This window comes from Podarcis bocagei, assembly GCF_964188305.1.
Source record: "Podarcis bocagei genome assembly, chromosome: 10".
Taxonomy (NCBI): Eukaryota; Metazoa; Chordata; class Lepidosauria; order Squamata; family Lacertidae; genus Podarcis; species Podarcis bocagei.
This window is the reverse complement of record NC_138135.1, coordinates 18,837,378-18,864,784: the sequence shown is the minus strand read 5'-3', so window position 1 is coordinate 18,864,784 and position 27,407 is coordinate 18,837,378. Positions and strand designations below refer to the sequence as shown.

Below are 27,407 nucleotides of genomic sequence, written 5' to 3'. Positions count from 1 at the left end.
TCCGGTTTTCTGTTCCCACACCCCAGCAGTCAACCAGCATTCTGTGGCCACTGAGCATGCTGAGTTTTCACTGAATTGTTTTGGAATTTCGCCCACTCCTGCGGCTTTGATTCCCTTAATGTCTGCAAACATTCATTTCCCCTATCATGTGTAGGTGGTACTGTTATGGCTACATAAGGATCCACACTAGGAACATGGGTTTGCTGTTGTATATCCAATTGTGAAATGCTTTGCAGCCTCAAATTAGGTGCACTGTTTTTCTTTCTGATAGCTCCAGTATCTCCTGAAATCACTTCAGTTGAATATTTCAATAACCTTCTCTATGTCAGCTGGATCTATGGGGATGACAACACAGACCTTTCCCATTCTCGAATGTTGCACTGGATGGTTATTGCAGAAGGGAAGAAAAAGATAAAAAAGAGTGTAAGCCTATACACCTTGTACTTCCTTTGGGTTTCACATGCAGAGAGGCACAATGGCATGGATTTTTTTAAAAAGCAAAACAAAAGCTTGTTATGGGGCAGTGGGGGGTTGCACCTGCAAGGGCCTTCGCACAGCACTTTGCAAGCACCAGAAACTAGTTGATTGTTTGCAAGCTGTCGGGGCTAGCAACAATGATCATTCGGTCATTGGGACTTGTTAGAATTGATGCAAATGGAATCCCTGTTCTGGACCTTGTGCAGGGTAGAAATATATAAGAAAGAGTCCTAAAAAGTATTACTGCAAACTGTCTTAAACTAGTTACAAAATAAATGTTTCAAAAATACAAAGTAACACATTGTTCTTAAACAAACTAACAATGCGGTCCAGTCTTCTTTAAGTCCTTAATATAGTTTAAGAACATTCCTGCTTCCAGAGAGATATCCTATACAAACAACTTGTTTGTTCGGCTTTATAGCTGCAGATATAATGTTTTAAGTGCATTTTAAGCACATTCTTCAAATGTGACCTTAGATGGTGATGGTGAACTTATGGAAAATTCAATATATTTTTCAAAACATTTAAAAAAGAATGTTTTATATGTGTCTAGATTCCAACCAGGATTGCTGAGCTGAGCTCTTACTGCTGCTGGCTCCCATGCCAGCTGAGATATAAGAGTTCTCATGTTTCCCAGCAATGAGTCATTACTTAGTACACACACCAAAACTGAAATCTCCAGTCTCTCCTTATTTCAGCGTTTATCTAAAACTGAACCTTCTGCGTAATGCAAACTTTTCTTTGCAAATGCAAATCTTTACGTAAGTTTTAAACTTCAGTGCATATAGACATTACATGTTATGCACATTAAATCTATATATCTGTATCTTTAGCAGGGCTCCCCTTGCAAGCTGATCCCCTAAAATCAGCTGATCATTGGTGCTTGCAGAGGGCACTGCAAAAATAGATTCCTCTGGCATTATTGTGGCAGTGGATGATTGGCAGGTGGGCGGTCCTGTCTACCTGTCAGACTTGACCTACAGGGATGGGGGAAGATAAGGATCTGTCCTGCCAGCTGGGTCCAGTTCTAGACAAACTGGGCTAAAACAACCACTCACTGGCGCATAATGCTCCCACCCACTTGACAACAGGGTTCAAAGTAATTTCAGTCTGCTGTGGAGTCACCTCCTCTGTGGGCACTGTTTCACGCACTGACTATTTTAGGTGACGCGAAACGTCATGAGCGCCGTGCTCAACCTGCCACCCGGGGACATCTACAATCTGTCAGTAACTGCTTGCACCGAAACAGGAAGCAACACATCTGCGCTTCAGCTTGTGAAAGTTGGTAAGTTATTCCCTAAGGAAATGGGCTGCAATTTCATGAAAGCAAAATATTGCCTAAGACCCGGGAGGCGGTAAAACTGAGAGCACCACAGACAACAGAACTGCCTGTTTTTTTGCAGTTAACATGAACTGTCGAAAGAGTAGCACTGACCACTAGGTGTTGTATTTTAAGTCTCTTAATAAAAGTAGACAGGGTTAGATACTAGTTTCTTGGCTTCAGTGATAAGATCAATAAATGGAGGGTCATGAAAGGTTCCAGTCACCCCTTCTCTCCCTCTCCCCCAGGCTGGAACATCCTGTTCTGCCCCAAAAGCCTCTCTGGATAGTCAGGGGTCACCCCTGGACCATGTAGGATGAGGCACAGAGAGCTGCTAATGGGAGAGGGGGAATCACTCAAAGTTGGACAGAGCTTTGCCTAATCTGGAGTGATTCCTCCCTCCAGGTCCCTCCCAACCTGACAATTCTATAATGCTATGATTCTCCAGCAAACCTCTGCAGGCCCACCTAGCCTTGTTCATGGGAGGTTGGGGCGGTGGCTCCTGAACCTCCAGAGAAGTCTTCCAGGGGGAACAAGTGGCCGGGGGCAGGGATGGAAAAACCTCCTTCTGTTCATCTATTTTAGAATCCAAGCCATTAGGTTCTTTAAGAGAGAGAGAGAGAGAGAGAGAGAGAGAGAGAGAGAGAGAGAGAGAGAGAACTTGGTCCATTAATTAAAGCACAGATGCAAGCAAATTTAAATTAACAATTTGGTGAGGGTCAGTTTGGTTTTCAGAAAGAACTAGGAGCAGAACAAAGTCACCTTTGCAATTCCGATTTTAATAGCAAGAGGACTAGAAATTTAGGTTTATATGTAGAAAGTCTGTGTGTGTAAGAGAGAGAGAGAGAGAGAGAGAGAATTAATCTTATATCCCACCCTTCCTCTTCAAAGTAAGAACTTTATATGCCACACTTCCTCCCTTCAGATATGTATAGACCACTGGATAACTCAGTTGGTTAGAGCATGGTGCTTATAACACCAACATCACTAGTTTGATCCCCATATGGGGCAGTTGCATATTATTGCATTACAGGGGGCTGGAATAGATGAAAACCAGGGTCCCTTCCAGCTCAAAAATCTTAATTCATGTGTGTGTGTGTGTGTGTGTGTGTGTGTGTGTGTGTGTGTTTAATATAGCCCAGAAATAGGTTAGGTAGCTTTGACTGAAAAAAATATGCCCAGTATATTTCAGAAAGCAAGAAAAAAATTATGAGGACAGAAGAATACTATGCAATAATGCAAAACCCCGGAAGCTATATTTAGAGTAAATTATATTGAACAAAGAGCCAGAATTAGTAATAGTAGAGTCTGTCATGGATGCCCACCGCCCCCTACACTGTTTAATACATTTATAAAGGATGCAATTAATAAAATGGAACAAGTACTACAGCCCAGCATTAAAGTAAAAGGGAAGGAAATGGGTATGTTTTGCTGATGTAGCAGTAATGGCAGACATAGCACTAATGGAAATATTATTATTATTTTAAGATATGGAAGTGCTAAATACAATGAAGTCAGGCTTTTTGAACTCCAGCTAAAAATGAACAAAGCCACTCCCGAGTTAAGGAGGGGGGGGTTGCGGGCTCACGTCCCCATCCCCATTCTCGCGGGGCTGACGCCAGCCCCGCGGGATTTAGCAATCCCATTATTCATGCCCAGCAGCACCAGCCAACGGGCGGGCGCTGGGGGCGGGCCCAGCGGAGGGCACTTAAGGTCAGGACAGCCCGGGCTCGCCCCTTTTCCTCCGCTTCAGCAGCCGCAGTTTCCCACCCACCCGTCCTTTAGGTGTGCATTCGGACTTTGCTATGGGCTTCGGCTGGTCACCGCAAGGGGCCTGGTAGGAGTTCTTCCATTTGGCTAATTGGCTGAATTTTGAAGCCACTTGGTTTTTTCGCCTACCTCGTAGCAAAACGTCACAACTCCTTGGTTTTGGTGGTTAGGCATTGGCCGGGGTATTGTTATGCAAATGTGGTCGGGGGGGGGGAGGTTCGCTATCACCTCCCCCAATACTTGAAGGGTAGTTCGTTAAAGGACTCCAGGGGGCGTCACCTCGTCCAAAACCTACGGAGGCTAGGGCCTAAAGCGCGCTCCCGAGCGGTAACCCCTTGGGGAGCCCCTAGGGATGTGCATCTTGGGGGGCTCCCCCTGTTGGTGCTTAACCCTTCCCGGTTAGACCGGATAGTCTGTTAGGGCCAATGCCTAAGGCCAATACCGCTCTTACCTGTAATCAATAAAGTTGTGGCCATTTTACGCCCATTAACCTAAATTCTGGTGTCCGTGTCTTCATTTATTCCATCTGGGGTGGGGGCGGGTTTCGCCACGCAAAGAAAGATTTGAGAGATAGGTCAGAACCTGTCATGGCCCATCCCAGATAAGGAAGGCTTGTGCCTGATAGTTAACTTTTTGTTGGGAAGAGAAACGCCAGCAGCAGCTTCCATGGGGCTCCAGATGCACCTTATTACATGCTTCTAGCTTCTAGGCAGCTGTCCACAGGTCTGGGCTCTATGAAGCAGCTGCAGCAACAGTGAGACCCTACCTCTCTGCTGGCTTATAAACTCTCCTCTGCTAGGTTGCATGCCTACAACCTAACGACTTTTCCTGCACGGAAGTCATCATTATTCTTATTAACTTTGAGAAATTGCTTGTCAAAATCTCCTTCAAATAATAACCCAAGGAAGCCGGATATCAACATGAGAAAAAACCAAGTATGTGAACTTTCAAACGTAAAATTTAAAAAATGACACCAACTTTTTCCTTGGGAAATGATATAAAAATTCTGAATATGACGGGCTTTTGAACAGTCAAGGGTTGTGTGTCTTAATGAGCTTCCTTAAATATGGCACACACTCTCATTTTGACCATCTCAGACGCGCAGCAATCTTAGGGTCAGACAAGCCAAGAAGAGAAATGTGTGGTTCTAGCTCCACAAAATAACAGCTTCCGGAACCCTCTTTCAAAAGCTGTGCAAATATCATTTATCTTCCTAAAGGTGCACACACACACACGCCAGTTAAGACTCAACAGAAAAAAGGAAATGAAGCAATAACTGAAAATAGGGAAGAGGGAGCAGCCCACTACTTAAGGGTGTTTCTGTTTAAAAATTGCCTGTTTACTGCTGACAGAGCTCTGGGAAAAGTAAAAAGACATCTCTGTGGAACCACTAGATAGCAAGTTCTTCAACTGGTTCTGCCTGCAACATCTTCCCATTGGATTTGTAAGATACCTCTGAAGTTACTCTCCTCCTGTCCCCAGACCCAGCTCCTCCGAGGTCACTTTTCGCTGTGAATAAGACCCAGACGTCTGTGACTCTCCTGTGGGTGGAAGAGGGAGTCGCTGATTTCTTTGAAGTCTTCTGCCAGCAGGCTGGTTTGAGCCAAGACACAAAGATCCAGGTATGTGTTTTCTTCTTTTTCAGAGATGTTCTACCTCCTCTTGTATCTCGATGGTAAAGATTTTGGAATCTGTTTTGTCCCCCGCAATTACGTTATCTTCTCCCGTTTGAGACTCTTATAATAACCAACATGGTAGTTCTCAATTCAATAGTGCAACCCCAGTTTCTGCTGATTTAATAAATGAAAGCTGTCCTACATGAGCCCTTTTCAGGTGCTGAGATCCACATGTTCAGGGAATCCATCGCGTGGGATGGGGAACAGGACAGTCCCTCTGGCAACACTCTTAGCTTTATGAGAGTCGGGCTTTAAAAGAAGATTGTATAGGTTCACTGGGGAATCATGCTATCCGTGGCTACGAGCCACGATGACTATGTTCTACAACTTCTGAATACCAGTTGCTGGAAAACACCAGTAGGGAGGGTGTTGTTGGACTCAGAATCTGCTTGGGGGCTTCCCATAGGCATCTGATTGGCCACTGTGGGTCTTTGGCCGGATCCAGCAGGCTCCTCTTATGTATCTGAATTCAGTTCAATCAGGAATTGTGTACTATCAGAGCTCCTGCTTACATGAGAGTCTCTACTGCAATACAGCTGTTGGTCACAATTTCACATGTTCAACTCAATGTGTGACTCGCACTGTGGCCAGAGGGGTGTGTCAATGTCTGTGCCAGTGTGACTCGCTAGTGAACGCCCTTCCCCTTCCGCATGCTCCTTGAACACATGGTGGAGAACACCTGAAAGGGATATAGTTTTGATACTTTTCTGATTCCCTCATTATACTAGCACATCAGGACCAAGGTTGCTTCACAACATGAATGTGTCCTAAGCTAGGAGTCCCATCAATTGACGTTTTCATTTGCCTATTCAATTTGCCTCCCAGCAATTAATCAATGAAAAGGTAATTCCATAATGTGCAACATCCAGCCCTATTTGTTATATTTAAATAGCTTTGCATGTTTGCAAAACTGCAACGCAGGTGCCTTTTTAAGATCCTAATAGGAGGGTATGATTTTCCTGAAGTGCGACATAGTTTGGGGATGACCAAATGCAAAGGAAAATAGGGCTCTTTAGTGCAGAAGGGGGAACTGGAATAGATACATCTTCTTATGCAAGCATAAGAAAGGGTGCTCCAAAATGTAATTCTCTCTTACATCTAGGAACCAAGGAAGCTGCCTTATACTGAATCAAACCACTGGCCCATTTGGCTCAGTATGATTGGCAGGTGCTCTCCAGAGGTTCAGAGAGGGTTGCAGGGCAGCTGGTCTGCCACTGAGCTACAGCCCTTCCTTGGCCACAGCGCTTCTAAACAACTACTCAAGATATGATGTTGCGGACTCCAACTCCCATCAGCACTAGCTGCCATTGCTATTGGTGAGGGATGATAGGAGTTGTAGTCCACAGGGAGCAATTTCGATGACACCTGCGCTATAGGGTGCCCGTTTACATATCACCAAAAAGGAGGACACGTATTTGCATAAGATTGAATGTATTGATGCATGTGAACAGTTGCAAATATGGGTATAATTACTATAATTTAAAGACAAATGCCATATATCTCACCACAGTGGCAATGGCTGTGACCAGGTGAGCTGTGTACCTGTTGCTTCTGCTGACAAAGTGCTCATGGTCAATGGGTCTCTCTGAGAGCCTTCTTGCTCTCCCTTCTTGAGGCTGTTTTATCCTTAAACACGACGTGGAGCGGAGATCCTGCAAAAGGGAGGACTCCTTCAAATAGAAGACTGTCCTTTAACAGCCCTTCAGGTATATGAAGGTCCTCTATAAAGCACGACACTCAGCCACTAGTACCCAGAAAGAAAATCCTTTAGTATTTTCGTATCCACCAGTTTGGGAATCTGCAGCAAAGCACAATTCATTAGGAAGGAAGCTCTTCCCTTTATTTCAATTTCTCTGGTTCTGCTACCCTTGGGCTTTCCCCCATGGGAGTTCTGGCTTTGAATGCAAAAGGGAAAGCCAGCAATAATATGTCAGAGAGGGGGAAACAAGCAAGTTAAAACTAGTTACAGTTTGCACCCTTCATTAGAACACCACTTCTTGTTTTCTTTTCTTTTTTTTTTTTTTTAATAAATTTTTATTGGTTTTACAGCATTTTTTAAAAAGAACAAACAAACACAAAACAAAACAAACATACAAAATACTTTCAAAGATATTTTCATAAACCTCTTTTCTTGGACTTCCCCATACCCCCCCTCTCTGCATCCCAGTGTCCATATTTGAACTAGCAACTCCCAGTTGTTACTTTCTAATCTCTGTCGTCTTAGTCCTCCTTTATTATCTAACCTTGTATCCCTGTACCCTGTTACTTCTAGCAACCACAACATTTTAACATTCGTTGAGTTTATAGTAGTCCTTAAGATAGCTCTTGAATTTTTTCCATTCTTCTTCCACCATCTCTTTACGTTGGTCACGGATTCTGCCTGTCATCTCAGCCAGTGTCATATAGTCCATCACTTTCATCTGCCATTCTTCCAGAGTAGGTAAATCTTGTGTCTTCCAGTACTTTGCGATGAGTATTCTTGCTGCTGTTGTGGCATACATAAAGAAATTTCTATCTTTCTTTGTCACCAATTGGCCGACAATGCCCAAGAGAAAGGCCTCTGGTTTTTTAGAAAATGTACATTTAAGTACCTTTTTCATTTCATTATAGATCATTTCCCAGAAGGCCTTTATCTTCGGGCATGTCCACCAAAGGTGGTAAAAGGTACCTTCAGTCTCTTTACATTTCCAACATTTATTATCGGGCAAATGATAAATTTTTGCCAGCTTGACTGGGGTCATGTACCACCACTTCTTGTTTTCTTGGTCACATCCACACTGTGTATTGAAAGCACATGACTTCCACCAAAGACTCAGTTCCTAACCTGGTGTGTGGTAGAATTAAGGCATAGATTTCTTTATTTTAATAACTGAGTTATAGAGGTGTTGGTGTTGGAATCCAACAACAACAACATATTATTTATACCCCGCCCATCTGGCTGGGTTTCCCCAGCCACTCTGGGCAGCTTCCAACAAAATATTAAAATACTGTAGTCCATCAAAAATTAAAAGCTTCCCTAAACAGGGCTGCTTTCAGGTGTCTTCTAAAAATCTGGTAGTTGTTCTCTTTGACATCTGGTGGGAGGGTGTTCCACAGGGTGGGTGCCACTACCGAGAAGGCCCTCTGCCTGCTTCCCTGTAACCTCATTTCTTGCAGTGAGGGAACCACCAGAAGACCCTCTGCGCTGGACCTCAGTGTCCAGGCTGAACGATGGGGGTGGAGATGCTCCTTCAGGTATACTGGACCAAGGCCATTTAGGGCTTTAAAGGTCAGCACCAACACTTTGAATTGTGCTCGGAAACATACTGGGAGCCAATGTAGGCTGCAAAGAAAGGCTGAAAACACATTAATCATCTTTTGTTGATATACTTTTATGATATACTTTGTTTCTGCTCTGGTATAAAATAATTGTATTTCCACAAAGGTCAGTAAAAACGAAAGCACACCCAAGATTCTGGGTGGTATGAAAAAGTAGACAATGGTCATTTGTTGGTGATCTTCCTGAGGCTTTTCTCCTGTTGTATCATCACAATTTTTGGTTTCTATCTCTCTACACTGCTTGACCCTTCTAAGGGTACATTCAGATGCAGGGAATATTATGTTAGTTTTTCTGATTGTAATGCAGCACGTTTCTTTCACACTGTAGTTGCATTATGGAACTGCGGCTTGTTGGCTGATATATTGGCAGGTCACGCCAAATTTCATTCACTCTGGTGGGTGTGGTGTGGCACGAAAGCAAACATAATGGACAACATCACTGCTGTTCCACCCTGTGTGCTTCTGTTCCCCCATGATCCCCCCATAAACACAGCAGGAGAGAACAGCATGCTGGGAAGGCGCCCCAAATTGTGACTTTACTTCTGCGATCTTGGGGGTTTATGGGCTCGCAGAGGGATTACCATATGTCTGGAGCCAATTAACATGGAAATGAGCCATAAACTTCCACTAGATTCCACTAGATTTGTGGCTTTTAAATCCTGTGAAAGCTCAAATATAACGTGGAAAGTAACAGGTAGGGGAATATCTGAATGAGGCCTCAGAGGCCTCTGCTAAAAGAAAGACTTTGCCTCATCTGCTTGCTTCATCTAGGTCTAGGACAGCGTCTCTTGCCTTTGCCACGTGCTGGCATGAGTCACGTCACTCTTTCAGAACTGGTTACAAAGCCAGGAAGAAACAAAAAGGTTCACAGAGTTACTATGACGAAACTGTTGATTTGTGCTTGTGTCATGATTTGGTTTTATCGCCTTCCTGCACGGCATGCTGTGGTCAGGAACGGAAGAGCTAAATTCCACATTTGTCTCTGTCACATGTTACAGCCTTCCCAGGACTGTACACAAAACAAAAGAATTGCTGTGAAAATCCCTGAAACAAGAAGTAATCAACTTTAGAATTAAATTAAATAACAAAAATCAAAAATTTAAGGAAAAATTAACCTAGAATTAAACAAAGACTTTACGAGATGCTGGCTACAAAATTCATTTCACTGAACTAATCAGTTTGCTCAGAAGGAAATAAAGAATTTTATAAACCTTAAATGATTTTAAGTGATATCAAACAAACTCAAGAGCAGGGCTGAACCGCTTCCTTGAGTTTACAAAAAAGGTATAAAAACCTCAATGACAAGTTTTAAACATAGCCCTATTTAAGAGAACATTATAAACCTTAAATGATTTCCAGCAAACTCAAGAGCAGGGCTGAAACGCTTACCTAAGTTTACAAAAAAGGTTTTGAGAAAAACTTACAAAGGAATACGAGATAAGCTGTTTAAGTTTCAAACAAACTCAAAAACAGGGCTGAAGCGCTCCTGACTGCTGATGTTAAAGACTGATTACATGTTACAGCGTTCCCAGGACTGTACAGCTTGAGAATGCTTTGTTGCTGCCCCACACTGCTGCTATCCATAACTGTAGTTTAGTGAGTTGTTGTGCTGCTGTTTTTAAGGGTGACAATATTTGTCGGATTTGATATGTTCTTTTAATCTCATTTGTTTTTCTTGCAATCACTTTGCGGCTTGTGCAAAGGCCAGGATATAAGTTATCCAAAATGAGGACATAAGTACAAATATGTAGAGGTCTGAATGGTGTGGTTTTCCATGCAAAGCTGGAGTTTCAACACTCGCAAACCTAAACTTTTGCATATTAAAAGGCGCAAGGTGATAGGATAATAATATTCTAAGGATGGAATAACAAATAAAGTGAATAATGCAGCAATAATAATGTCTACTCAGAATTAAGGCCCTCAGCGTTCAATGGGGCTTGCTTTCTGGTAAGCCACCCGGCATCTGTCATGAATGCTCAGTTGAGATTTCTGCATTGCAGGGGATGGAACCACATGACCCTTGGGGTCTTCTCCAATTCTATGTTTCTAAGCACATACAGGAGTTTAGCCTGCATTTGCTTGTGGGGGAGGGGGAGGCATGTAATAATTGGAGTGATCACTAACCACAAACTCTTTCCTTGCCTCCCCCCTACATATAGGAGCCTGTTACGGTCTCTTCGCACGTAGTGACCATCTCCAGCCTCCTGCCTGCCACGTCCTACAACTGCAGTGTGACCACCTTCAGCCACAACAGCCCCAGCATCCCCACCTTCATTGCTGTCTCCACAATGGGTGAGCAGAATTCCTTTGATTCGTCACTCACTTCACCCATTTCTCTCCCCCTCCCCCCAAAAAGATGGCCATAGGGCAAGGACCTGTGGAAAATACCCCCAAATGGTTTTCAGAAGATTTCTACATTACAAAGGGTTAGACTTGATGACCCTCGTGGTCCCTCCAAGTCTAAGATTGAGATATTGGAGTTCTTGTTGAAACTGCACTGAAAAGGATATATCAAGAACTCTGGCCAAAAGTTTCAATATAAGGAATAATTCCTACTCAAGAGTTGAAATGAAAAACGTGTGTATTCTGCTAAGAATAACAGTTTGAAGCTAGTGTAAGTACGATAACAGTTTGAATACAACGTGTAAGTACGATAGTTTTAAAGTAATGGTAAGTTTGGATACAACGTTTAAGTACAGAAATAATGTAGTTTCAAATATACAGTGATATAGTACAAAGGTACATGAAATACCAGTGCACAACAATTGTTTTATACAAGTCTCAATAGCAGTCAAAAAGAGTCCACATTATATAAAATCAGAATAAAGAATAAAGAATAAAGGATCAAATGGGGCCAAAAAGGAGTACCCGGAGTGTGAATCAGATGTACGACTCAGTAGTGGTAACCAGGACAGGGCCCTGTTTCGGAGTACACGCCTTCTTCAGCTGGTAATATCAAAAAATATGTCAAGATAGATCAAGGTGCTTCAATCCATAGATCATAAATATAATAAATTATATACATTCTAAAGTATGTTAACACATATCATGATATTTGGTTCCATACCTCGGTTTTTTGACGACTATAAATCTGTTGGAAGTCTGTATCATTTAGTTCTTTTATGTTTCTTTTTCGACATACGTCTAGAAATAAGGATTTCCAAGAGTTATTATTTCCAGTCAAGTTATATTGAAACTTTTGGCCAGAGTTCTTGATATATCCTTTTCAGTGCAGTTTCAACAAGAACTCCAATTTCTTTAACGATTACTATGGCCAAATGGGCTGAGACCTTTTCGTATTCCGCTGATGAAAAAGAGAAGATATTTGGTTCCTTACCTTCCCTTACAAATGAAACTCCTATCAAACCTAACAATGATTGGAACACTTATCTAAATATTCTAAAAAGACAAACTAGATACAACCTACACGCTAGACTCATGGCCGATTACACTAAAATTCAGAGGATACCCAGAGGATTATGCATTCAAAAAGCTCCAACTTTATTTTCCAATAATGAAGAATTTAAAATTAAATGGATGTCTATTCTAAATAGATGTTCTTTTGACCTGATGACTTTAATCACAGAATTTGCAATTAAAGAGACTGAAAGTTTGGACAAAGAAGCTGTTGGAATCACTGAGGAATTACATAAACAATTTGATTTGGAGACGTTTGAATCTAAATTTAAACAATTACAAGTAGAACTTAAGAATTATTCGGATAATATAAAAATTGAGAAACTAAGGAAGTTTGAACGCGATCGTAGGGATTACGAATCAGATCACGTGTTCCCATGGATGCAGAAATCCATGAACACTAGTATTCAACCTAGATCAACAACTGAATTTTCATCCAGCAGTGCTGAATCTTCCGAACAAAGCGACTCACAGGAACAAATTCCACATCGACAGATAAGACAACCCAGACAATTAAGACAATACGATTTACGTCCACATACCATTGATTATTCTAAACAACAGGGTTTTCCCAAGCGCCGCAATCAACAACGACGTCTTTAGTTGTAAATTTATCCAAACGCACACTAACCCATGAAGAAGAGAGAATTTTAAATCTTGGACTGGGATTTGTTCCCACACCTAAATATAATGCGTTCCAGACAAGGGTGGACATCTTCAAACTTGTACGTCTTGTTAAATTAAGGTGCCACTTTGGCAATTTTCAGACTACACCATCGCCATTCCGCGTTCATTCATCATTTAACCCACATGTAGATAATGCCCGCCTGAATGCATTCTATCAGGTTTTACTATCGTACTTACACGTTGTATTTAAATTTACTACTAGCTTCAAACTGTTATTCTTAGCAGAATACACACGTTTTTCATTTCAACTCTTGAGTAGGAATTATTCCTTATATTGAAACTTTTGGCCAGAGTTCTTGATATATCCTTTTAAGATTGAGATATGGCAGAAGACCATATTAGGCAAAATGTACATTCCTAAGCATTGAGTTATTAGTCAGATGCTACCTTTTGGGATAGCATTAATGGGCATGAAATTGTCAGTTGTTGAGCTTATTATTACATTTTGCCCACCAGGAAACAGAGAGTGCACCATCTGCATTTTTTGGTCAATTGCCCATCATTTTTTGTCATCATTTTTTAAAGGACCCCTGTAGTCATTGCAGAAGTGCTCTCTGAGAAACTATTATATGCAGAAATAATTCAGGATTGTTGTCTTTTCCTTAGCATGTCTTGGTATCGTTCCTTAACCTGGCTCCTCCTCCTTGCATTTTCAGTTACAGAGATGAATCCCAACGTGGTGGTCATCTCTGTCCTAGCCATCTTGAGCATCCTTTTGATAGGCCTGCTGCTGGTCACTCTTGTGGTCCTTCGGAGAAAACACCTGCAAATGGCCAGGTAGGTCAGCTTTGACTTCTAATGCCAGAGATGATTCGTAAATGGCGAATGGAGCAACCGTGTGCCTTGCTGAACTAGGGACTTGGGCCACTGCCTATCGCTTACACAATGAGTGGTGATGACCACCAACTGGGATATCTTTTAAAGGGGATTGGACAAATTCATGGAGAATTTCCCCCAAAGCTCAGTGGCTTCTAGCAATGATGGTGATGTTCGACCTCCACCTTGGAGGCAGTATGCCTCTGGATTCCAGAAGAGGGAACATCTGGCATCTGGTTGGCCACTGTGAGAACAGGATGCTGGAGTAGATGGACCATTGGCCTGGTCCAGCAAGACTCTTCTAATGTTCTTACGAGACCCATAATTTATATTATGATGAACCATGCTCTATGAGGAACAGTTGAAGGAGCTCAATAGGATTGCAACTCAATGAGAGAGCATCTGCTAGGCATGCAGAATTTCAGTCCCCAGCAACTCTAGGTTGTACGCCTCTGGGGGTGAAGTCAAATCACTGTGTTAGCAGTACACAAGTGACCTCCCTGGGACACAAGCCTGAGCAGTGTGTAAGGAGGTCTTGGGCTGCCCAGACAAGCTAGGCAGTTTGTGTGGAGACCTCCAGTCTTGCGGTTGGAATATCTAGGTTCAGAAGACCTCAGATTCCAGATTTGGATTGGGCTGAACCTGACACGGGCAGAAAGGAATTGGATGAGCTGACCTCCTAGGGCTTCTTTCAAATCTAAAATTCTATGGTTCTGTATGGATGTACCACAGCTAAACCAGGTATTCTCCTGCAATATGTTCATCTCTTAAGTGATAAGCAACAAGTGGTTCCCTTACTTACACATATCCAAATGAATTAACTAATAAGCAATTGGTGATTCCATCACCACCGCAGCAACCTTGTTTGCATGACCTTCGCCACTCCTGAAACTCCCACCCTTTGTCCAAGGACTGTCCTCATCCTGGTTGCCAAGTTAATCCCATCACTGATTCATTCTGCAAACATCTATCAATGAAAGCCTTGCAGAAGGATTAAGACTCCCTATTTCCTTACAATTTCCATGCACACTGTGCATAAAAATAATTTCCTCTTTCCTTTCAAGGTTAACAAGGTATGTAATTGCATTTCAAAGCATCACTTTGAGAGAGGAAAAAGGGGGGTGTTAATTGGTTCTCCTGCAGACATGGTGTTTTATTAAATGGGATGTATTTGATGTACTGTACACATTTCAGGTGAAACATATGCACTTGGAATAGCAGAGCTCTTTTAAATTGGATTATGTCTGCTTGGCTCTTATTTATAGCTACAGCTGTTCTCCAGGTGATGCTCACCATATTTTTTCTGTTCCATGACCTGGCAATAAACGCAATTCTCCTCCTTGAGTTTTCTCACCGGTACAAATGCAGATGTTACAGAACAGAGGAGAAATATTGCCGGCTACCAAAGGTTGCAGTCAGATCTGCTGACTCTTAATTGTTCTGTTAACCAATTTTGCAATTGCTGGGGAGGGAAGGCTCAGTTCTCTATTCCATTGGGACATGGCTTCCTAAACTTTGGTCTCCAGCTGTTTTTGGACTGCAATCCCCATCATCCCTGGTCCTGCTAGCTAGGGAGGATGGGAGTTGTAGTCCAAAAACAGCTGGGGACCCATGTTTGGGAAACCCTCTACTGTGAAGGAGAAGAACTTGAAAGATTCTGCTCTCTATTGCTCTGTCTGGTTGGGCGCTTAACCATGCTTAGTCAGAAGTCAGCCTCGCTGTGTTCAGTGGGGGTGTATTTTCGTCATGGACAAATTTATTGATCTAGTAAGAAGGAGGGAAGGAAAAGGCAGATCCAGGACAGATAAAAGTGAGAGAGACAGAGGCTGATCTACCAATAATCACTTGAGGTCTTCTTCCAAAACCAGGGAATGTGGAGCTGGAACCTTTGTGAACTTTGCTTCATTGGAGAGAGATGGAAAACTGCCATATAATTGGTAAGCGATGCCCAAAGCGATGCCCTTACATTTGCCTGGCTACTTCTCTTGATGTGTATTGGGGTTTTTTTTGGCCCTAACTCTAAATAATGTTTGCTGTGAGATAGATATTGCAATTCAAACATTAACGGTTGGATCCCACATTTTAAATAGGACGTACATTTTATATTATTTATTCATCTGTATGATTTTTACCCCATTCTTCCCCCAAAGTAAATAAAAATAAATAAAACAAATCTTGAAAAAGATTATTTAAAAAAACTTAGTTCTCTAAGGTACTGCTGGACAATTTTTTTTAAAAAAAAATTGGAAGCAGGAGGTCACCAGTCCCTTTATTTGCAGTCACGTCACCTCTGGGAAGCAGCCCTAGAACAGGGGGTCATTTTTCAGACAAAATGTTCATTTCCCTCCCCCACAGCCTTCCAGAGACCACATGGCACTGAAAAAGCTATTTATTCATTATCTAAATAAATTTCCGTACCGTCTTTCAAGAACAAAATTCTTCCCAAGGCTGCCCATACAACAAAACAGTACAGTACACCTATAGCACTCCTTCCCCCTCCTCTTTGACCTCTTCAAGCATTGCATTTCATTTGATTGAGGTCGTGCCTTTCATCCTCAGCTATTTCCACTGAGAAACTGCAATGCTCAAGCTTCTGGTTATGTGAGTCAGGGAAGACAAATGCTGTTTTTTCTTCCCCTGGACATATAATCTCCCATAGCAATAAAAAGTCCAGAAAATCTGGTCAATGAATCTGCAATGAGTTCTGCAATGAGAAAAATGCTTAAGGGATCATCAGTTAATGCTCTTGTTCACCCATGAAACCCATTTCTTCCACACTGCAGGTGTTTTGTATACCAAGCCTGGTGTCTCCCAAATGATAATCAAGGGGGTTGGACTAGATGGCCCTTGGGACCTCTTCTGTCTTTCTATAAATATTGACTGAGAGAGAGAGAGAGAGAGACTGAGAGCAAGGCAGAGAGACCTGGTTGGCTTTCTCTTCAAGGACTTATTAATTTAAAACCTATTTAGACCCACACATACCTTTGGAAGTTCCCTCCAAGTCTTTCAGCCAGTACAACGTAAACGTGCTTAGGGTCATGTCATGAAATCCTAAACATGTCTATTGAGATGCTTCCTCCTTCTTCTCAGTTTATGAATACCTCCTGCTAGCTACCGCTTCTCTGAAATCCAGAATCCTAGGCAAGGACTGTAGCTCAGTGATAGAACACCTGCTTTGCATGCAGAAGGTTCCCCAAATTCAGGCGGTGTGCCTGTGTGGAAGGAATCTCAGCCATGCAGTAAAACTCTCGTACAACAGCTTCTATTCTACGAAGCTTTATTGTACAGCAGCAAAACAACAACCAGGAGATAGCGAAGGCATGATGCTTCTCCTGTCGCAGCCAAAACAGAAACGTTCACATAACAAAGATGCAAACACCGCCCCCAGTGACAGGATGTCATTTCCCTCTGACCTGTTAACCCTGTAAGCTCCGGGTATCCTCACATCCTCAGTCTGAACTCCTGGAGAGCTGCTGCCAAACAATGCAAAGAGTGTAGACCAAAGGGCAGACTTGGTCTACAGCATCTTCCTCTGTTCCTGTCGTATTAGATCTATTCTAGAGGGCTGAGGAGGAACAATTGTGGTTGCAAGATCCTTTGAGATCCCTCATGTTTGAGCAATCCTGGTAACCTTGAAATGCAAGTGATTTGAAAAAATCAGTTCAGAATATTATTATATTATATTAAGGTAAAGGGACCCCTGACCATTAGGTCCAGTTGTGGCCAACTCTGGGGTTGCAGCGCTCATCTCGCTTTATTGGCTGAGGCGCACAGCTTCCGGGTCATGTGGCCAGCATGACTAAGCCGCTTCTGGCAAACCAGAGCAGCACACGGAAACGCCGTTTACGTTCCCGCCGGAGTGGTACCTATTTATCTACTTGCACTTTGAGGTGCTTTCGAACTGCTACGTTGGCAGGAGCAGGGACCGAGCAACGGGAGCTCACCCCATTACGGGGATTCGAACCACCGACCTTCTGATCGGCAAGTCCTAGGCTCTGTGGTTTAACCCACAGCGCCACCCGCATCCCTATATTATATTATATTATATTATATACTCTCTCATCTCCTATTCTGAATTGTGAGTGCCCTTGGGCGGTTACTGATTTTTTGATTAGCTCATCTGGTAACCAGTTTAGGCTTACCGTGATGTGCAGATGATACCCCGGATATCACCATGTGAGGCATGTGCTTCCCCCAAACAGTGGAAAACCCCAAGACCATGGGCCAATCAGTTAAAGGGCTGGTATGGGGAGCAGGCAGACGTGAAGGTATTTTGCGGATTTTATGAGGTGCAGCCGGCTGGCGCAACTGGCAAAATTGATTTGATATGGCTCCGAAGAAAGTCTTTTGATGATAAAAACTTCCCATACTGAATGAAAGCCACCAGCAGGCCCTGTAAATATTGATGCAGCTAATGAACTAAGCGGAAATCAACCTTTATTCCCTCTTTGAGCTCCCAGAAGCAGAGAGCCCTCCGCAGCAATCATTAATCCTCTTTTCGGGGGGGGGGGGGCTTCTTTGATATGGCACCAAAGGTGGAAGATCAAACGCTCTAGCTAATTAATGATCCAAGCTGGAGTTACGCTAACAAGGAACCCCAAACGGAGCAGCCCAATGCTATGAATTTACTTGAGCCTCTGGGGGTGGCAAGAGGGTCCCTGGGGAGGTTTAAAAGGAGATACGATTGAGGGTGAATAGTGTGGGGAGTAGCTGGTTTACTCCACGCAGTGTAGTTGGTTGCTGCATCCCAGAAAACAGGGATCAATTCCTCTTTTTCATTATATAGCCTTGACTATGCCCATGGTCTTAGCTAGGGCCTCTAACATCCCTACCTCTTCTTCCAGGCTGTCTGTCTAGATTTTAACATGTGACCTATTGATCTCTTGCTTGTCATACTAATCCTCCTGACTTCAATTGTTAATCTCTCTGCATATTATCTATTAATACTCACAGGCGTAGGAGTGTCTTTGCTTTCCTAACTCTGTTGCCTTCCTGCCTATGGACTGATTATCTCTTGGCGTTTTATATTAACCCTTGGTAAGTCTGCATCAAACAGCTTGCTTCTTCCTCGACTGTAACCGAAAAGTTTTCATTTCCTGCTAGGTTTGCTCAAATCTATGTTGAATATGTTCTCGGCGTTAAAACGGAGTTCAACTCTTGAAATATGAAAACAAGAGGGAACTTTGCCCCTTGCACCCATTTTATGATTGGGTGGGGAGGAAATTGGGGGGGGGGGCGTTGCACAGAACTCTGTCTAGCCATGCCCAAGAAACCTCAAGGTTGTATCAGACAAAGCTGTTCTGTTTGCAGAAGGACTTCCACTTGCACAGCGGAACTTCTCCCAAAGAGCAAATCTGAGGCACACACAGTGAGGTGAGAGGGATGGGCAAGCCCTTCCATGAATGGGACAATGTCGCTGGATACTGGTGCCAACAGGGGGTGCCAACTGGGGCCTCCTTGGTTGGCATTGACCCATGACAGCCTTTTCAGTGGCAGTAAACATCCCTGTTTTCTTGGAGATTTGATGGCCTAAACGTACTGTTCTTGGAAAGCCTAAGATACCTGGTTTTGGAAATCTGTAAACTATTTTTACAAAGTTAAAAATAAATGTTTTATTATTGATAGATTTGCTGCCCTGGGCTGCTATGGGGGAAGAGGGCAGGATATTGAATGAATGAATGAACCCTGCATACTTTGCATATAATCAGTGAGATATGGCTAAGCTTTTACCCACCCCTGATGTGGCTAGTATTCAGCAGTTTCTTTATAGGAAAGCAAATGTCCTTTCAGGTTATATGCTCATTATACAAGAGCCTGTTCCAAAAGGGCAATGGTTCTCTCCCCTCCCCCCCAATTAACCGGCATGCTTTTAAGATCTGCCCAATTTTAATCATTCAGTTACACAAATGAACTAAATATGTTTGCCGTGTGCAAACCCCTTGACCCGTGACCTCTCTTGATGTATGCATTCTATAAGCTAATGATGTATTGTGTTTGAAAGACACTATGAAAACCTTGTTAAAGTGTGCCTTCGGGGCAGTTCTCCTAACTGGTGGTTCTCCGAACATCTGGTTTACAGCAGCTGTCATTATTGCAATAGCTCCTTTAATAAACCGGGTCCCTACTAGACGCTCATCTTGCATATCTCTCTTGGTTCCATTTTTTATTTAAGGTTTTGTTCTTTTACCTGGACATGAACCAAGGTGAAGTGGTTTAGAAATCATTTCTTACCACGTTGTGTGTCCTCAAGTGTGTGTTAGCAGATTTATTTCACGGCATTTGATTAACTCTGTCGTCATCCAGAAAATGGCTGTCAAAAGGTAACCTCAGCATTCTCTTTCTCTTTCAGGAGTAAAAATGGACTGAAGAAGAGGAAGCTGACCAAGTATGTCCATTTTGTAAACACTTAATGGAAATGTCATTGTTGCCTTCATGCATCTCTTCTCAACAGGGGCAGGAAACCCTTTTTAACCCCAAGGACCATATTTCATCCTGTGACACATTCTGGGGCCCACATGCAAGTGTGAGCAGGGCCAGAAGCAAAAGTGGGAGGAGCAATGGATGAGGCTCAGGCAGTAGACTGTGGTGCAGCCACACAAAACTCAGTGGTTTGCTACACACACACACACACACACACACTTGCCAATCCTTTGTTTGTTTGTTTGTTTGTTTGTTTGTTTGTTTATACCCCACCCATCTGACTGTGTTGCATCGGCCACTCTGGGCGGCTTCCAACATATATAAAAACATAAGAAAACATTAAACATTTTTTTAAAAAACTTCCCTATACAGAGCTGCCTTCAGATGTCTTCTAAAGGTTGTATAGTTACTTATCTCCTTGGCTCAGGGGGAGTGGTATAACTCCATAACTTCCAACATTTCTCCGATGAAAATAGGGGCGTCCTAAGGAAAGGTGGGACATTCCAATATCAAATCAGAAACCAGGACAGTTTCTGTAAATCTGAGATTGTCCCTGGAAAATAGGGTCTGGAAGGGGCTCTGGCTTAGACAGTGTCCTGAGAGCTCAATACAGGTCTGGAGGGCCACGTTTAATTGATTAATTGATTGATTAAATTTATATAACTGGACTTTGGGCCTGAGGTTCACTACCCCTGCCTTACAGACATCTATCACTGAAGTGAAAAGGGACCAAGTACCCCCTTTGCTAATTCTTATGCCGTATGGAACTCCTATATATTGAATCAGACTATTGGTCTAACTGGGACACGGGTGGTGCTGTGGGTTAAACCACAGAGCCTAGGGCTTGCCGATCAGAAGGTCGGCAGTTCGAATCCCCGCGATGGGGTGAGCTCCCTGCTCGGTCCCTGCTTCTGCCAACCTAGCAGTTGAAAAGCACGTCAAAGTGCAAGTAGATAAATAGGTGCCACTTTGGTGGGAAGGTAAACGGCGTTTCCGTGTGCTGCTCTGGTTCGCCAGAAGCGGCTTAGTCATGCTGGCCACATGACCCGGAAGCTGTACGCCGGCTCCCTTGGCCAATAAAGCGAGATGAGCGCCGCAACCCCAGAGTCGGCCATGACTGGACCTAATGGTCAGGGGTCCCTTTATGGGTCCAACTATCAGAGCCAGGTATGGGGAATCTCTGGCCCTCTGGCTGCGAGACTACAACTACCATCATCCCTGACCACCGCTGGCTGATGTGAACTGGAGTCCAACTATGTTTGGTAGTTTCCTGGGGTCTCATGGTGGGGTATTCTTCGGCTCACATAAAGAATACAGTAACCATCTTGTCTTAATTTAAACTTACAAATCAATTTAAACCAATGTCCAATGATGAGAAGGGTCTCTAGGGTGTAAAAGTGGGTGAAGGACTCACCAGGTATCTTTGCTGACAAATCGTGCTGCCATTTTTATTTTACCCACAATGCCACAGGGTGGTGGAACTTCTCAGACGCTGCACTGGGGGGAGCAAAGCTAGCAGCTCCAGCCACTGGGGACTCAAAAGGCCCCTCAGCTCTGATGCTGCTTCTGGGTTTTCCTGCCCGAGGGTCCTCAAAACCCAAATATGTCACTGACTATTACATTTAAGCAAAACAAAATTGTATGTGCCTGCTTAATCTTCGCCACAGATATTGCACCATAAAAATGTTCCTGGCTGGCAGAAAATTAGGCATTAGGGAAAGATCAATTATCTCAAGTTTACAGTGCTGACAGGGTTTGCCTTTCATTAAAAATGACAAAATGTGAAAAATCTCAGCAACGTATGTGTTATCAGTGCCGTTCCCCTCTCAGCACAGCGCTCTAATGGCAGTTGCTAATTATGCACTGGATCATTAATGCTAACAGGTAAACAGGAGTAATTAACTGCTGATAAGAGACAAGTTCCTTGGGGTTTGCTGCTTCAAGGAAATGGGGGGAATGTGTGTATATGCTTCACTATTTGCTAATTGGAACATGCATAATCAGGCGAGATAAAGTTGTTTGCCTCTTCTTCATTATTCAGAGTATAAATTTAACAAATTAAGGCAAGTTTCCACAGTGGCCCTGATCCAGTTAAAGTTATACTTGTCTGTGTTCCATTTAAAGTAACAACTAAGCCCCAAGACCAGTGAGGTGGTGAACCTGTTTTGGAACTAGATATGTAAGAAGGCATAAATTTTCATTCTGATCTATATTTGTTGCCTGCAGCACTGTTTCCAGTCTGCTGCAGTTCATGTTCTGCCAAAAATTACATTATTCCTCTTTCTGTCCAATGAGGTGAAATTTATGAAACTTACGTCATTTACATAAGCCATTACATACATTATGTAAATTGTGGTGTTGTTACATTATTCAACCCCAATTATTTCAATGGAAAGGAAGCCCAATGCAAATTGTGGTGTGTGTGTGTAATAATTATGTATCGTTTGCAAACTGAAAGCAACAACAGCGAATACCGGTGATTTAACCATGTGAGCTCCTTCCTGAAATGTCAAGTGGTATAGTCCAGACACAGTTTTGCCACTTTATCTGCAGGCCTTACTTTAGCTGGATCAAGGACAATATGGGCTTTTTTATAGTTCTGTTACTGATTTCCTGACACAAAGGCTTACAGAGCTGAGACAAAATTGTGGGAAATAAAAAATCTGGATGGTTTTCAGATTTTTACCCTTTAGATTTTGACATCAACATTTGACATTCCAGTTTCAGAGTCAAAATTTGACATCAGTGGTTCACAGTTTCTCCATCTGTCTGTCAGCAGGGTGCTTATAGTTGGGAAGAATGAAACCATTAGTACAAATATCACTAAATGCTGTTGCAAGTCCAAATGTCAGCTGTGGTTTGCTAGATCATGTCAGCCTCTTGAGTGCTACTACAAATTCATAATTTGATGTCCGATGCTATAGTATTAGATATTTGCACATGTGGGTGACATTTAGAGGTTTTGTGCTTTTTTAAACGGAAGGGAGAGCTGGATATTTTCAGCTTCAGTTTTAAATGTTGGCACTTTCTAAGTCAGCCTCCTAAGAAACCTCACAAGATTTGACGGTGTGTATTTTCTTCATCCCTAGAAATAGAAAAATAAATTAGACCTGACATTAAATGTATCTTCGTATTTAAAATGTACTTTTTAATAAATAGAATTAGCATTAGCTGGGGCCGCTGAGCATTATGGGAACTGCAGAAAATGTGAAAGGAACTCATAGGAAGTCTGGTTGGCACATAACTCTAAGCCATGGTTATAAACCACCACCTGAACCTGGCCCAGCTGCTTAACCATGGTTTATTAACCATGAAGAAACCACACATGTTAACCATCATTTCTACACTGGCTGGCAGTGACTCTTCAGGTTTTTGGACAGGGGTCACTCCCAATCCTTCCTGGAAATGCTGGGTGTTGGACTCAGCCTGAGCCCTTCTGTCACTCAGTTTTAGCCTTTTCTATATCTAGAGATGCGGGTGGCGCTGTGGGTTAAACCACAGAGCCTAGGACTTGCTGATCAGAAGGTCAGCAGTTCAAATCCCCATCACGGGTTGAGCTCCTGTCGCTCGGTCCCTGCTCCTGCCAACCTAACAGTTCGAAAGCACGTCAAGGTGCAAGTAGATAAATAGGTACCGCTCCGGTGGGAAGGTAAACGGTGTTTCCATGTGCTGTTCTGGTTCGCCAGAAGCGGCTTAGTCCTGCTGGCCACATGACCTGGAAGCTGTACGCCAGCTCCCTCGGCCACAAAAGTGAGATGAGCGCCGCAACCCCGGAGTCGGCCACGACTGGACCTAATGGTCAGGGGTCCCTTTACCTTTATATCTGGAGAGCACCGGGTTTGGAAAGGCTTCTTTATTCAGTGAGGTTTTTTTGAATTCTGCCCCCTCTGCTTTGGAATGCCCTCTTCGAGGGGGTTTTCCCTGCACCAAAGCTACTTTTCTTTAGGCACCAAGGGATGGATCTATTTTTATTCATCCAGCCTCTTTCTTTCTTTCTCTTTCTCAGCTTATGAATATCTTATCTGGTTTCCCCCTTCTGTTTCGCTTGTTACATGCTATATCTTTGTTTTTAAAGCCCCGTCCAGCTGGATGATTTTGACAGCTACATCAAAGATATGGCGAAAGATTCTGATTACAAATTCTCTCTGCAGTTTGAGGTATGTCCTGACGCGGATATTAGCTTGCTAGATGTAACTCAGCAAATTGCGCAGAATGGAATGACAGAGACTGAATTGGCAGCGCTTTCATCATTTATCACATTCATATCCCACTTTTCCTCCAAGGATATGAAGGTCATATGTAGGGTTCCCTTCCTCCCCGTTTTAACCTCACAACCACCCTTTGAAGTAGACTAGAGGCTGTGGCCAGTCCCAGGTCACCCAGTGAGTTTCATGGCTACGCAGGGATTTGAACCAGCGCTCTAACCACTACACTACACTGGCTCAAAGCACGTCATTGGCACGGCAGAGTGGAGGTGGCAGATTACATTTTTAGAAGCTTGCCTACATTTTCTTTAAATCCCCCTGCATGAAGAAATCTAGCAGGTAATTTTTTTTACATTCCTTTTCAGTGATGTGCTAGTTTATTTCATGCCAGGAGGTTTGTTAGATGGGGAAGCATTAAAACAACACGTCCAGACACACTCCCTTGTTGTCTAAAGTAGTTCTACTTGGAATTCTGTTGCCTCATCTTATGCAATCCATAGACCCCGCTTCAGCCTTGGCTTGATAGGGAACCAGAACAAGGACTATCTGAATAGCTTATGGCTTGCAGTTCGTTAAATGGCAGCCCACAGGAAGCATTCAGCTTTCAAGATGGCTTTGCCTAGCACAAGTCCCCCTCCATCTGAGCAGCAATTTATTTTCCATTAACAGTATCCATTCAGTAGTGGTGGTCAAGTAAGGTTTACTCAGAGTAGACCCATTGAAGTCAATAACCTAACTTAGCCATGCCCATTAATTTCAGTGGGTATACGCCAAGTAAAATTTAGGAATATCCCGCCTTGTCAACAGAAGCCCTGCAGAAGTGCAATTTTTGCTAGTGCAATGGGACTTTTTTACCCCTCTCCTCTCCTGTGCTCCCCCCACACCCATGAAATTGATTTGGGTGGGGCAGGAGAACCCCCAGAACAGGATAGGGGGATTGTTCTGTTTGGCCAACTGAATTGCTTGTGCAGATGGAAGCAACTGGAAGAGTGTGACGTTGAATTTCACCCACCATGTTGAATTATATCCATCATCTTTTAGACTACGACTTCCATCTTGGTTTGGGTGTGACCTACTTGTAGGTTGAAGACAGATGGGTTATCTTAATGACGGCATTTTATTTTGTGTCTTCTACAGGAACTGAAGCTGATTGGGCTGGATATCCCACACTTTGCAGCTGAGCTCCCCATGAACCGCAGTAAAAACCGCTACACGAATATCCTCCCTTGTACGTTATTGTGGGGATGTGCCTGTTATGGGTGCTTTGACTTGTGCACTCCAGGGTACCCGTAACACCAATTCTAACCTTTAAGAATCAGGTTGATGCATAGCAATTCTGTGACACGTTCAGGGCCTGAGGTCAACTGCTGGCAATGTCAGACACCAACTGAGACCCAGGCCCTAGTAGATGTCCTCATGCTGCTTCTCTTGCTGTTACTGCCTGTTCTCTTCCTCTGATCTAGAGGGAGAATGTGAGGAAAGGAAGGAAGCATTTTTAAGCTGACCTGAGCCCATAAACATAACTCCCATCTGAATTATCACCACAACAGCTGGTTTTCCTATATTTATTCCATTACCAGTTTATTTAACTCCTTTGGGTTGTATCCAACTAAGGTTGCTTCCAGGCTGAATTTTGCAGAAGAGAGTCCAATCAAATCCCAGAATGTTAGATTTGCACTTTTCAGTGGCTCTGTCAATCTAGAGCGGCATTTCCCAGACTTGGGTCTCCAGCTGTTTGTGGACTACAAGTCCCATTATCCCCCACCACTGGTCCTGCTAGCTAGGGATAATGGGAGTTGTAGTCCAAGAACAACTGGAAACCCATGTTTGGGAAACCCTGCGCTAGAGCAACAAGTCCACCTTTTGTTTTAATAAAACAGACTTCTTGAAATATGGAGGGTTACAGGGAAATGCAAAGTGTGGGATGAACGAATGACAACTGGGATGATGTGTCAAGACCCTGCAATCAAGTCAGGATGAGTGCAGGATTGACTGCTTATTGACTGCTCTGGCTGCCCCACAAACAAATCAGAATGAATGCAAGGTGTGACCAGAAAGTTTGGTGAATGGTCACAGAAATCAGACAGCAAGAAATATTCCAACATACATACCTTCCAGGCCTTCAAAGTAGACCCTCTCTGATACAATGCACCGTTGACAATGTTCGTAGAACTGTTGGAAACTTCTGGAAAAGTCCACTTTTTGTACTGCTCCAAGTTCCTTCGTCACAGCAGCTTGGATGTGTGAAATGTTGGGAAATCTGTGCCCTTTCAGTGCAGATTTCAGTTTTGGAAAAGGAAAGAAATCCGGTGGGGCCATATCGGGAGAATATGGTGGGACCACTCAGTAACGAGTTCACGCAGAATATGCAATTCTTCCACCACCATTTGGACGGACAAACAGCGATTCCACAACAATAACTCATGAACTCTGTTGACATTTGCCGCCATTCTGCTCATCAACTGTCTGCTAGACTGAGGGTCATCTTTGATGGTTTGCCGCCCTTCATGGAAACACTTAAACCACTCATGCACTGTCTTTCGAGTCCCAGCTTCATCTCTGTACACAACTGTGAGCATTTTGTGGGTTTCCGATGCCGATTGTATGTTCAAATATTTCTCGCTTATTCGATTTCTGTGACCATTCACCAAACTTTTCGGTCACACCTTGGAGCTTCACCTCCATGTAAGCTTTCTTGAAGCAAATCAGGGAGAATGCTCAAGCAGCAGGTCATTCGGAGGGGTCCTTAGAGTAGACCCATTGAAAGTTCATTCATGTATAATAACTTTCTTGGGTTTGAGTAGGACTAGCATAGAATACAACCCTTTCTGTTTTGGGTAGGATTCAGAATTGTTAGCAATGAATATGCATATATATGTACAGTGGTACCTTGGGTTACATACGCTTCAGGTTACAGACTCCGCTAACCCAGAAATATTACCTCAGGTTAAGAACTTTGCTTCAGGATGAGAACAGAAATCTTGCTCTGGCGGTGCGGCGGCAGCAGGAGGCCCCATTAGCTAAAGTGGTGCTACAGGTTAAGAACAGTTTCAGGTTAAGAACGGACCTGCGGAACGAATTAAGTACCATATTTTTCGCTCCATAAGACGCACTTTGTTCATCCTAAAAAGTAAGGAGAAATGTGTGTGCGTCTTATGGAGCGAATGGCGCTGCGCAGAGAGGGAGAACTGCGTAGCGCCCCTTCAGCGACACGCCTGTCCTGCGAAGCCGGAGGACTTTGCTTGGTTGAAGGGGCGCTGCGCAGTTCTCCCGCTCTGCACAGTGCCTTTCCTGCGAAGG

General features: G+C 43.3%; 1 protein-coding gene across 3 annotated transcripts in view; it reads left to right on the top strand.

The window, feature by feature from the left end:
• PTPRO (protein tyrosine phosphatase receptor type O) overlaps nt 1-27,407 on the top strand; it is a 132,905-nt gene that overhangs the window by 82,458 nt on the left and 23,040 nt on the right. For 2 of the 3 annotated variants that reach the window (XM_081209849.1, XM_081209850.1), the window contains exons 11-20: nt 272-423; nt 1,642-1,762; nt 5,051-5,190; nt 10,722-10,854; nt 13,323-13,443; nt 15,351-15,419; nt 18,436-18,519; nt 19,832-19,867; nt 23,978-24,059; nt 25,245-25,335. In XM_081209849.1, the coding sequence (XP_081065975.1) occupies nt 272-423; nt 1,642-1,762; nt 5,051-5,190; nt 10,722-10,854; nt 13,323-13,443; nt 15,351-15,419; nt 18,436-18,519; nt 19,832-19,867; nt 23,978-24,059; nt 25,245-25,335 (1,029 nt within the window). The remainder of the gene's footprint in view (nt 1-271; nt 424-1,641; nt 1,763-5,050; nt 5,191-10,721; nt 10,855-13,322; nt 13,444-15,350; nt 15,420-18,435; nt 18,520-19,831; nt 19,868-23,977; nt 24,060-25,244; nt 25,336-27,407) is intronic. The other variant, XM_081209851.1, reaches the window with a different exon arrangement.